Source organism: Penicillium vulpinum, assembly GCF_028829585.1.
Source record: "Penicillium vulpinum strain IBT 29486 chromosome Unknown utg000001l_segment0_segment0, whole genome shotgun sequence".
Lineage (NCBI taxonomy): Eukaryota > Fungi > Ascomycota > Eurotiomycetes > Eurotiales > Aspergillaceae > Penicillium > Penicillium vulpinum.
The window spans coordinates 8,352,729-8,364,815 of NW_026643241.1; the positions used below are offsets into that span (position 1 = coordinate 8,352,729).

General features: G+C 44.3%; 5 protein-coding genes across 5 annotated transcripts; 3 read left to right on the top strand and 2 right to left on the bottom strand.

Moving 5' to 3' along the window:
• Positions 1-297: 297 nt before the first annotated feature.
• On the bottom strand, positions 298-1,751 carry N7479_003000 (uncharacterized protein; the record flags this gene model as incomplete). The annotated part of the gene is made up of 4 exons (XM_057250697.1): positions 298-409; positions 461-792; positions 854-1,548; positions 1,607-1,751. The coding sequence occupies 4 exons, from the start codon at positions 1,749-1,751 to the stop codon at positions 298-300; spliced, it is 1,284 nt and encodes a 427-aa protein (XP_057115129.1).
• Positions 1,752-3,055: 1,304 nt separating this feature from the next.
• On the top strand, positions 3,056-5,386 carry N7479_003001 (transcriptional regulator family TF; the record flags this gene model as incomplete). The annotated part of the gene is made up of 5 exons (XM_057250698.1): positions 3,056-3,123; positions 3,178-3,610; positions 3,660-4,267; positions 4,322-4,480; positions 4,537-5,386. 5 exons carry the CDS (start codon positions 3,056-3,058, stop codon positions 5,384-5,386), a joined length of 2,118 nt encoding a protein of 705 aa, XP_057115130.1.
• Positions 5,387-5,433: 47 nt separating this feature from the next.
• N7479_003002 (uncharacterized protein) lies at positions 5,434-7,461 on the bottom strand (the record flags this gene model as incomplete). The annotated part of the gene is made up of 7 exons (XM_057250699.1): positions 5,434-5,607; positions 5,657-5,935; positions 6,001-6,467; positions 6,524-6,875; positions 6,928-7,066; positions 7,125-7,164; positions 7,221-7,461. The coding sequence occupies 7 exons, from the start codon at positions 7,459-7,461 to the stop codon at positions 5,434-5,436; spliced, it is 1,692 nt and encodes a 563-aa protein (XP_057115131.1).
• A 959-nt stretch (positions 7,462-8,420) lies between these two features.
• Positions 8,421-9,218, top strand: N7479_003003 (uncharacterized protein; the record flags this gene model as incomplete). The annotated part of the gene is made up of 2 exons (XM_057250700.1): positions 8,421-9,025; positions 9,089-9,218. The coding sequence occupies 2 exons, from the start codon at positions 8,421-8,423 to the stop codon at positions 9,216-9,218; spliced, it is 735 nt and encodes a 244-aa protein (XP_057115132.1).
• A 475-nt stretch (positions 9,219-9,693) lies between these two features.
• On the top strand, positions 9,694-11,247 carry N7479_003004 (NAD(P)/FAD-dependent oxidoreductase; the record flags this gene model as incomplete). Its single annotated transcript, XM_057250701.1, has 4 exons — positions 9,694-9,943; positions 9,994-10,283; positions 10,338-10,920; positions 10,982-11,247. The coding sequence occupies 4 exons, from the start codon at positions 9,694-9,696 to the stop codon at positions 11,245-11,247; spliced, it is 1,389 nt and encodes a 462-aa protein (XP_057115133.1).
• Positions 11,248-12,087: the final 840 nt, after the last annotated feature.

The following is a 12,087-nucleotide window of genomic DNA, read 5'->3' on the forward strand; positions in this document are numbered from 1 at the left end:
TAATTTATATTTTCTTCGGGCCTTTTTTTTTTTGGCTTCAACCTATAAACTAGAGAAGAGAGACCAAGTATCTAAAAGAAAAGATACATAAAAATGGGGGTTGAGAAGACTGTCAAAAAGACATCACAAGGCATATTTGGCCGGATATTCTTGTTACAGTAGTTTCACAAACTAAACCTACTAGTACATTTCACACATGATAGCATGGTAAAATCATCCATAAAATTCCAACATCCAAGCATGAGCCAAACATCTGTTGAACGCTGTTTTCATCACCGACAAGAACCAAACTCCTTTTTAGGAAATGGTCATCTTTCGCATGCTCAGCATCAACTCAATTTCTCTTTGGTTCACTGTGGGCGGGGGTGCATATCTAAGATCCTCGACTCCCATAAGGTACTCCACGATCCTGGTATATTATTAGTATGCACGTCAGGTTTGATTAGATAACATATCGCACCTGTTGTGAAACAAGGTTGGAAAGTAACATCTGAATCCTCCTTGTCGGGCTTCTTCCATATGCAGCCAACCTTTCGTTAGGCACGATAGCATAGCTTCACTGTGTGGGTCAAACAGAACGCCTTCATGATTTGTTAACTGAACCTGGCGAAGAACTTCAAACTCCTGTTCGGGAGGGAAGAAAGTATCGGGAGAAAGTGGAAGACCTGCGAAATTTACTGTTCTCGCGATTGTTGCTTCCAGAATGCCACGAACTCGAAAGAATTGATCAATTTCCAAGTCATCATATCTCAAAACATCGAGTTGGTCTTCCTTGTAAAATAATTCATACCACTGGCAAGATGTCAATATCACAAAAAGATACTAGAAATGCTCCAGGATGAGGATTACATACCACGTCGCAGAGATCCATGAACGCATCCATCAATTCAGGGTGGCCGTCAGTTAAGGTGTAGATGATATCCCTCAAAATATCGCAGATTTCATAATCTGAACCTCGACCCCGGAGATGCATTTCCACATACTGATCGAACTCTTCCCGGGTGTAGCAAAGTGTGATCTCTTGGGCAAAACTCAGGGACAAGAAAAGACGTTGACTTTTATTGAATACCAACAGGTCACTCCCCATGTTGTGTGGCATAACACCCTTATCTGGAGTACCGAATGCAGCAAACATACAGAAATGGGCACCTGGTATGTTGTTGAGCCGATCTTGGTTCATCGAGTTCAGAAGTAACCACAGTTCGGAGTTATTGTAAGTCATGTGTGCATCATCGATGATGAATACGAATCTGTTACGCAGGACGCTGTGGTCGAATGCCGGAAATCCTTGCATGTTACAGGCCTCAGCCAGGTACTGTAACGCGGTGGGACCACCCTCTAAGCTAAGGGGAAAGCGTTTGATATAAATCGACTTGACTCCCTGTCCACGAAGAAAGGTATGAAGACATATGGCGAGAAAGGTCTTTCCCGATGATGGGGTTCCACGGGCAAGGACAACTCTTTGTTCATGGATAAGATTGGAAAGCTTTCTCACGGTCTTGTGCCTTGGTAGGAAGACCTGGCTAGCAGTAGGATCCTGGGGGTGCGCTAAAATAGTCTTAAGATTATATAATTTGAAAAGGAGTCTTGGAAGGAAATGCCTTACGCGCAATTATGAAATGATTTTTCAGTGAATGTCCACACTCCACGCACAAGGTCGACAAAGATTCGGCCACATCGGGCTGTCCTTGGCCACTGCAAGGGCAGCAATAAGAGCCGTTGCCACTCCAGTAACAGGCTCCAGTTGCCATGGTAGGTATCAGGGTCGAAGGCTCATTCAAGCAGTGTGTCAGGTGGCGTGGCAGTGAGCGAGAAATGAAAGAATAACGAAAGGGCGACGAAAGAAGCACCGAGTCAGAAACAGGATTGACAATAAAATAGAGAGAGAGAGAGAGAGAGAGAGAGAGAGAGAGGAGGGCAGGTGGCATAAATATCTACGGATGTAAACAAAGTATGATGTGGCAATGGAAGGCGCGTATCTCGTTCTTTCTCTTTTGAAGATATTATGTATATAAGGATCAGATATTAAGTCCTCTCTATGTACTCCGTATTGATTCTACTATATTGTCTATATTGTGCTTGAGTATACATAGAAACCATCACCGGACCGACTATTCTTGTACAATATGGATTATGCCCGTTTTTATACTTCGCCTACGATTTGATTGACTATTATTTACCCTGAATTTATGCTAAGAGACTAGAGCCGCCTTCTTGACTCTCACCAACCATACAAAAGGTACATGTGTAAATGCTTCTTTTGCTCAACAATACCACATTAGGACCTTTCGTTTTAACTATAGCAATAATATTCTAATGCTATCCTAGTGCTTTTATAAAAGTTTCAAGGGCAAGTTTCAGGGACTCCTTCAAAGTTATGTATCTTACGTTAGGTGTGTAGTAGGTTAAAATTTCAAATCGTAATACTAGAAGAGGGCTCTAAAACCTTTTCTAAAACTTGAATTTCAGATTTAGATAGACAGCTTTATGATATATGTTAGGTTATACTAAGATTTCAGAAAAAATTGTGGTACTAAATTTCTATTTTCTATATTTCTCACATCGTCGAAGTCGGCGATTAGGAACCACGAATTTATATGTAATTCTTACTATATCGCACTTTTAGTCTATAACTTCTTAATATAAGCTTATCTGTATTTTATATGATTTGAGGCATAGTGGGTGGAGTGGTTGATAGTTAAAGAGAAAGTTGTCAATTGTCAAAAAAAAAAGTGTCATATGGGTGGCAGACCCTCATGCGAGGGTCTGTAATTTTTGTAAAAATATGTAAGGGCCGGCTAGGGGTAGTGCTCATGTTGTTTCCTAGTTATTGTTAGCTGCCTCAAACTAGTCAGGTTAGATAGCTCAATGACCCTCAATTCCACGAAATAGGAGGAGAGGGCACAGGAGCCTGTGCTCTCCCGAAATGTACCTATGGCCCAGCATAAGTTTACCCCGCAAGGTCCGCATCTGATAAGAGATAAGGACCATGTCCCTGTTTCTTCAGATCTGTCTCCTTAATTTTCACCCTCTTCTAGCAGTTATCTACTCTTCCATGACTCTCGATCAAGAACCAAATCATGGCAAGCGTAAGCGCGGGGAGAGGAGACGCGCTTCCCTAGCGTAAGTACATTATTGCTCGGCCTTGTCCCGTGCCTCATTGACAATCCTCAACAGTTGCGAGACATGCAGAAAGCAGAAGGAAAAGTGTGAAGGTGGTCCACCCTGCTGGAGGTGTCAAAGACTCGGCCGATCATGCCATTTTCAAGGCCAGCCGATTCCGAGAACGATATCCCCTTGCTCCTCGTCCGTCCCTGTTGCGTCCATTCCGCGAGACGACAAGCGGCGAATAGAAAGCCTGGAGCATATTGCTCGCCATTTTCTTGGCGATGTGCCTTTGGACGAGGAGAATATTAACCGCATTGCGGACAAACTACGAACCTCGACGAACACCCCCTTGCCAGAAACCGCTTTGGATATCAATGAATCGTTCGACGTTCATTTCGTGTCAAATAATGTGGCGCATTATGCGGGGGAATTTTCTCACTGGACTTTCTCCCAGAAATTACGCCGCAAAATGAGCTGCCAAATAGATCACCTTGATTCGAGGGTTTGTGTCTCTCCCCCGCCAAAGCTCAAGTGTATCTGACAATTTATAGCAAGTTAAAGAATACTGGCGACCAACCCAGCTTCAATCCTCGCCACAAGTGATAATGGAGACAATGACACATCTACCACCGAGACCTATTGCCGAATTTCTCATCTCCATGTTCTTCAAGTACGTTGAGATCAACTCCTTCTACATGGAGCGGAGGTGGATTGGAGAGAAGTTAGCCCTCTGTTACAGCTCAACAACTACATATACAGCTATTGATTTTCCCTGGGTTTGCTCTGTTTTTGTTGTTCTAGCCATTGGAACTCAGGTAGCCCATATGGAAGACGAAAAACCAAAGCTCCCTTCAGAGACCACCGAAGAACTCAACTGGTGCTCGGAGGACTCTGTCGGGCTAGTTTTCTACCATGCAGCATGCAAGCTTATTCCAGATATTCTTTTAGTTGCTTCTCAAGAAAGTGTGCAGGTCTTCTTGCTTCTTGCCACATATTCACTGCCTGTTTCCACAGGTGGGCTTGCATACACTTATTATGGTCTTGCGATGAAAATGGCGATTCAAAATGGGATGCATCGCAAATACCAAGGCGGCAACTGCGACTCTAGAACTATCGAAATCAGAAATCGATTGTTCTGGACGGTATACACTGTTGAAAAGTATGATATCCAAGAGGGTATTACAGAGCAAAGCTAATCTTCTATGCCTCATAGATATGTCAGCATCTTGCATGGACGCCCTATGTCAATAGCACGATCGGAAATAAATGCTGATATGCCAAGGGAATGTTCTTCTTTTGAGTCCCCTCGATTTGCCAACTTAACCGCCTTTCACACTTTGATTTCATACTTGGGAGAGGTCTCTGAAACACTGTAAGTGGCTCAAAATATGGAACCAGATGATTGACCACAGACTGATACTTCGATAGTGCACAATTCAAAAGATGTCCCAAAAGACTTCTTTCTGAATATTTAGAGCAGCTCTTACGACTGAGGGCAAGTATCAAGCAGTGGTGGGACTCACTTCCGGCCACTGAAGAATGCCGAGACCTATGTTCGCAAGGCCCAAATTTCCGACAAAACGCGCATCTCAGGCTGTGCTATTTGCTTATATATGTCTACATGGGTCGTGCATTCATATTTGTTGATGACAGAAAAGAACCAGGTGAAGCTATACTTGGCGCAGTTCATGATTCAGGACTGGAGCGTCGGTCAGTTTTGGTAGATGACTGCGTATCCAGTGCTTTGGACATTCTCAACACTCTACAATGCTTATCGGATCATGTCGGTCTATGCCGCGCTTCATATAATGAATTTGGCGCCTGTCGTGCGGCCATTTTGGTCATCCTTGCGGAATGTCTCAACTCGGGGAAGTCCCAGAGACTCCAAGATAGCCTACACCGTGGAATGGGTTTTATACGTCAGATGGTTGGAGGAAGCTCTTCAGAATCTGAGTTATCATACCTCGAGTCTATTGAAGCAGCCATCGGCCAGTTTCTAGCCGTCTCTGAAGATGACTCCGTTTTGCAGCTAAAAAGAGGCCAAAATCCTGTCTCTGCCTATTCCAAGTTCAAAGACTGGACGCAGTCAATGAAGAAGGACAAATCTACAAATGGAAATGTGGAGCTGTCTTCCTTCAGTCCATTATCACTTCTCGCACCTGGTACAGAAGGATTTGCGAATCCAGAGCTAAATGATATGACGGCTTTCTTTGACCCTGATTGGTCAAATGGTAATTTCGAGTTTGATGCATACAATATTTTATCTCCGTCAAAATGATTTCACATTGAGGCGTATAGAACTAATATCCTTGGCCATGGCATCCCTTATCCAAATACCATATATTGAGCACGTTTTATCCAGGCTTTCTGCTGGTTCTTCTCTGGGTCCCTTTCCGCATCTTCAGCTGCAATAGCATTGATAAGGTCCTGCTCATCAAATGCTTTGGCAGGTCCAAAATCCATTTCAGTCGGCTTGACTATCTTTGTTTTGAAATACCACTGCTAAAGTCAGAGATCTTCGATCGTCAACCACAATTGAAGTACTCACTTTGTATCCAAAGTAATCAAAGAAGAACAACGGAGCTGCGAGATAAGAGGAGAAGAAGCTCTTCACTGAGCCCTTTTCTCCGAACGGCCAACAAGCTAGGTAGAATTGACAACCAAAGATAAACAGCACAATGGTGAGACTGATGTATTGCGCCCAAGGGGTGAGAAGGCCTTTGAATGGAAGTCTTTTGAGATCCTTGCCTTGGGCTCGAAGACCTTGCCGGAAGCGAAGATGAGCAATATAAATCGAGGCCCATTGGAAAAGAGTTGCTATTGCCACCTGGATCAAACTGTCAATACCTCTTCACAAAATATCTGTCTTTTAGGCTGGGTGGGTGCACTTACCAAAGCTGAAAACCAACTATATACCATAGTGCCCACACTATTGCAGTTGAGATACCCCAGCCCACCACCAAGACCCAAACTGATAATCAGGGACACATAGGGCCGGCCCTGCAAATCCTTTTTTCCGAAGAACGGATGGATAATCTGCAAGTCAGCGAGTGCTGTCAAACTTCGACTTGCGATATAAACACTGGTAATGCCACAGCTGATAACACTGAGGAAGATGAACCCGTTGATGGCATGTGCTAAACCGTAAACATCTGACCGCTTGATTGCAATGACAAAAGGACTTCCCATAGTCCCGCTGGCGTTAACAAGATCGATGTCATTGGATGGAACACACATCCCGACGAGCCAGATATTAACCACGAAGAAAGTAAACATTCTCCAGAAAACGGGTCGAACTGTTTTCTTAATAGTGCGACGAGGATCGGCTACTTCGCCGGCTATAACAGCGATATGCTCGCCTAGCTTCAGTTAGTACATCCTCCTCAAAATTGTGCTCGGACATCTGATATCATACCGCCGCCAAAGCTAAAGGCTGCCTGTACAAACGCTTTAGCAATACCCTTTATTCCATTATTGAAAGCTCCGGGGTTTTTCCAGTATCGGAACTCGATTGGGCCATTCGTTGCTGGTATTCCTCCCGATGTCATGATGAACATGAAGAATATCATCAAGATGACTGCAAAGCATTTCACGAAGGACATATAATACTCGATGTAGCCGTAGACCCGGACGTGGAACATGTTTGCGACGGCGAATATCACCAGAAATATGGTGATGTACCCTGCGAGTGGTACGACATCGGTTTCTGGCCAGTATTTTAGGACGGATATCGCTGCGGTTATCTCTGCTGGGATAATCATCACCCACTTGATCCTGCGTCAGTATGTATTACCTTCACATTTTGGTGAGCTGACATACCGCAAACCAAAAGTTAACACCAATGGCAAAGCCGAATGCTGGATCCACATATTCAGCGCATTGTCGGATAAAGCCACCATGGACAGGCTTGTATGTAGTCATCTCGCCAATTGAAGAATATTGGGCGTACACGATCATCCTTTGCAGACAGTGTTAGCCACAATAGTAAAAGATCGGAGAGCTGTGGATTACCCTACGCTGTGATAGTATAGACGAGTGCTGTTCCGGCAGGACCAGCTGTGTAATATCAATAATTGCATCTTGGAAGGCATATTTGGGGCTCCACTGCTTACCATAATGCAATGCTTGTCCAGTCCCCACCCAGAGACCAGTGCCAATGCCAGCTCCAAAGGTCATCATCATGATTTGGCGCCTCGTCAGGGAACGATGGTACCCAGCATCGTCTGCTGCAGACAGGACGAGAATGCTGCCATGACGCTCAGATCCTGAGCTCGCAGAACGCTCTATATCATTTGTTTCACTTCCTTTGAGATCAACTGTGTTCTTCGCGATTTGCATGGGAGGTTGGTTCATGTTGGTGACTACGCGAGTCGTAGATGAGGGGTTTGCTGCGACAAAAAGGCAACAGGAAGGGTACAGTCCATCGATGGATATATCTAAGATTTAGCCAGGGCTAAATGTATCCTTATCGCTATCTAGTATCTCTTCGCCATGCATAGCCATTTTACATTCCCGGCGGCAGCACTTGGGGACTTCCCGCCGGCACTAGTGTCTTTAGGGCTACATATGTAAATAATAACCACGCTCGTATCTGTAATTACCTAGTACTGGTAGATTAATCTCAATTACATACAATTCAAGTCTACATAATTTATAAAAGTCTAAAAAGGTAGAGAGATTTGTGCAAAATCGAAGCTTGGATTCTTGATTCCTAGAGACGTCTCCCCTTCACCTGTCAATCTACCAGTTGAACTAAATTATATTCCCGCTGTCTTGTGATTCAAATCTGATAGAATGGAGCCCAATCGCAGAGTGAGGGTATATTATCTTTTTAGATTCGGTGTCTCGATCACCGTCCGAAGCAAAAAAACATCGATGCCAAAATGCCAAAAAAGAGACTGTTGGGGATCAAACCAGCCGACTCGCTATAGTACAAAGTACATGTACTAAAACTACTCGTAATGACTTGTAATTCTATGTATTACTAGTGGCTTTTGGCTATTATCTTCTATTATCTACATATGTACGGAGTACATTATCTAGGATCTACTTTGTACACTGACGATCATACCCGGTGCGGGGTCCACGGGTACTATATGATTCATCGTCTCCAAATTCACCTGGGCAGAGATAAGTTCAATCAACAAAGGTGAGTCACTAATCCCTACTTATCTGGTATATCTTTCCGCCTTGCTCTATCTATCTGAAGATAAACCAAGATCCTTGCTCTTACAAGAGGTGCTTCAGGATAACGATTGATATCAATTCTTCTCCAAAACCCCGATAAACAGCTCCAACTTCAATAGCCAACCATGTCTTCATCTAAGCACGTTGTCTTCGACATTGTTGGCACCCTCGTCTCCTACGATCATGTTTTCGATGCCATCGACACCCGTCTAGGAGACCGATTGCGCGCAGAGGGAATCAAGCCCCGTCTACTGGGATATACCTGGATGGAAGCAGCCGAGCGCGAGTACACCAATTTGAGTCTTGCACAAAGCTATGCCCCCTTCGGTCAAGTCTTCCGTGCCCTTTTCTACCGCATGCTCTGGATGGCCGGCATCGCTGAGCCGCGGACCTGGGCTACACCCGAAGATCTAGAGTACATTATGGCGGAATACCAACTTCTCAAATTCCGTCCTGATGCGGCCGAGTGTGTTCAGAAGCTACGTGATGCCGGTTTCACAGTCTGGGCTTTTACTGCGGCAGATATCAATCGTGTCGGGGGCTATTTCAAGAATGCGGGTGTTGAGTTGCCTGCAGAGAACCTGCTCTCTTGTGATGATGTCGGTGTCGGTAAGCCTGACTTGGCAGCTTATCGTCCCTTGCTGGAGAAGCTGAAGTCAGAGAATGATGGGAAGACGCCTTGGTTTGCGGCGGCACATATGTGGGATGTCTCTGCGGCGAGGAAGGCTGGGTAAGTGTCTCGTCCTAGAGTCACGAGCTGCCAAGGCCTATTACTGACAATGCTGTTCTACAGATTCAAAGGAGCATATTGCAGTGTGTGGGAGAAGGAGTCCTTGTCAGAACTCTTCGGAGAAATGGATGTTATGGACGATACTTTGCCAGGGATGGCGGACAAGATCATTGCCCATCAGGCGTCGTCTTAATCATTTATTTCTATTTAGTCTAGCATAGAAAAACCTGAATATCGTATTTTTTTTCAAACTATGTTAACTATATTATTTCATGCGCAATCAAAAATTTATATCTTTGCTCTCGTTATTATGATATGGTGTTATATTCTACGTTCATAGATATTTTATTTATTGTCTCTCTAATAATTTCAAATCACTAAGGTCAACTCCTCATTCTATAATCTCGAAAACTCCAAGTTGCCTCCTCAAATGATTAGATATCCCCGCGCTATTGAAGCGTTATCACTACCCTTGTACTTTGTACAAAGTACGCCTATCGTTGGTACCTGGAGCTGTCCAGGACCGGGAAAGTTACCGGTGGAAAAGCCGCCGGGAGACGGACAACTCCCTACCCCCCACCCCCTAGTCCAGATGTTCTGAGAATTGAATTTCAATAAATAATCCCTTTATCATTTCCAAGCCCGCTAATTATCTTGGAGTCTCCAAAATGGAAACAAAACATACCCCGGTCCCAAATGGGATGACGTCATTCTGGCGGACAGAGCCTCACCTTCTCGACAGCCATCGATCTACCGAATCTCTCCCTCGAGAGTGCGATATCGTGGTTATAGGAGCGGGATATGCAGGGGCATCTTTTGTGCATAATATTCTCGACCAAATTACCCCCGGATCGAAATCGCCTTCGATTGTGATTTTGGAGGCGCGACAGGCTTGTTCTGGTGCCACTGGTCGAAATGGTAAGATTTAGATGGCCACAAATGAGGAACTTCACTAACCAACTTTTTAGGGGGTCACATGAAGCCTGATGTTTATAATGGTATTGCTGGCTTAGCCGCTGAACATGGTATCGAGGCTGCTGCTGAGGTTGCAGCTTTTGAGGCTAAACACGTCTCATTTCTCAAAGAGTTCATCGAAAGAGAAAATATAGATTGTGAATATTCGGTCACAAAGGCTATCGATGTCCAGCTGTCTCTAGATCATAGTGTGAGACTCAAGGAGGGATACGAAAGATTGATCAAGGAGGGATGTGAACCAACAACAAAGGCAAAATATATCTCCAGCAATGAGGCAGAGAAGGTGAGCACTTGTTTCAAACACCGTATGCACATATACTGATCAGTAATATCTCAGTTTTCTGGAGTCAAAGGTGCGCAGGGCTGTTTCACATATGACGCCGGCCACATTTGGCCATACAAATTCGTCCTGCACCTTTTGGAAAAAGCAATTGCACAAGGTGTAAATTTACAGACTCATACTCCGGTATCTGAAATTGCACAGTCTACTGCCTCAATATCTGGCCACCTCTGGACAGTCAATACTGCCCGAGGTTCTGTCGCTGCCAAGACAGTGATTTTAGCAACAAATGCCTATACCTCGGCTCTGGCCCCTCAATATAAGGAAAAAATCATCCCTGTCCGGGGAACATGTAGTCGAATCATCGTTCCTCCAGGCAGTACTGCTCCTCGCCTGACGAATACCTACACTCTACGTTGGAACAACTGGAACTATGATTACCTGATCCCTCGCGACGATCAGAGTATAGTCGTCGGCGGTGCTCGCCCGGCTTTCATCAATGATCTAGACAGCTGGTACGATATCAGTGATGACAGCATAGTACTCGAGCCTACTATTCGATATTGGGATAATTATATGCAGCGGAACTTTGTTGGTTGGGAGAATAGTCATGCTTATACGGACAGGGTATGGACAGGGAGTACGTTGTCCGATCTATGATGCCCCGTCAAGGCCAACAAACTAACGCAGCTTCTCAATAGTTATGGGCTATTCGTCAGATGGATTACCCCACGTTGGCCATGTCCCAGGACAGAAGAACCAGTACATTATCGCTGGTTTTACGGGACACGGAATGCCCCAAATCTTCCTGGCGGCTGAGGGTTTGGCAAAAATGGTACTCAATAATGTCAATTTTGCTCAAACGGGACTCCCACGGCTGTTTGAGTCTACCGAATCCCGGCTTGAGAGTCGCCAGAACAAGATATTAGCCAGCACCCCGAATGGGAAACCACAAGCAAGACTATGAAAAGGACTCAAGGTTTCGATGTTCAAATATCGGCTATTTCGTAATTTATATTTAGCTCAATTAAACGTTAGTTTAGGCATGAAATAAAGGTGATCGAACTCATTGTCCTCTGTTAGGGTATTCACCCCAAAAGATCTAAGCCTTCCCGGCCTTCAGTCATTCCCTGTCGAATCAAGTGCGAAATTGAAAGCTAGTGTACCTATTGCTATTATTCGTTCGATCTTAAAATACCATTTCGGTCTCTCTCTTATTCGGTAAAGCTTAGGTTCCTTTGGCTTGCTACATCACAAGTTCTTGAATTTTTATTCAAGCGGATCGATCTCTCTATTCCTGAAGTGCTACTTCAGTGCTTCAATCAGAGTTATATGACCATATCAAAAATATCCACACAGCTCTGCGGAAAATGGAAGGCACGCAAATTACCAACAAAACTATGCAGCATCTAGGTATCTCAATCGCCGAGATGGAGCTATATACTGGAGCTAAATCTCCTTGCTTTTTCATGAAGAAGATGTGACTATTGATGTTGGTATCAGTATTGCTGGTTGTTCTATACGGGTTGTGTTCGGTCGGAGCCCTTAATAAAACAAGGGTTTTCTATTAATTCGAACATAGCTGAAAGCAGTATAAGCCTTTTTATATTAATTGCTCTAATGTATAATCTGTGATGTTCATAATATCCGATCAAATCAGATGTCTTGGCGATTTGTGATTAGGCTGGTGAGTTGTGAGATGCTACTCTTCATATTGTGTGTAACCCAAGGTCATATATATGTATTGCAAATGTACTCTGTGAAAATGCATTTATTGCCTTGTGTCCAATCATATTTACCACTGTCT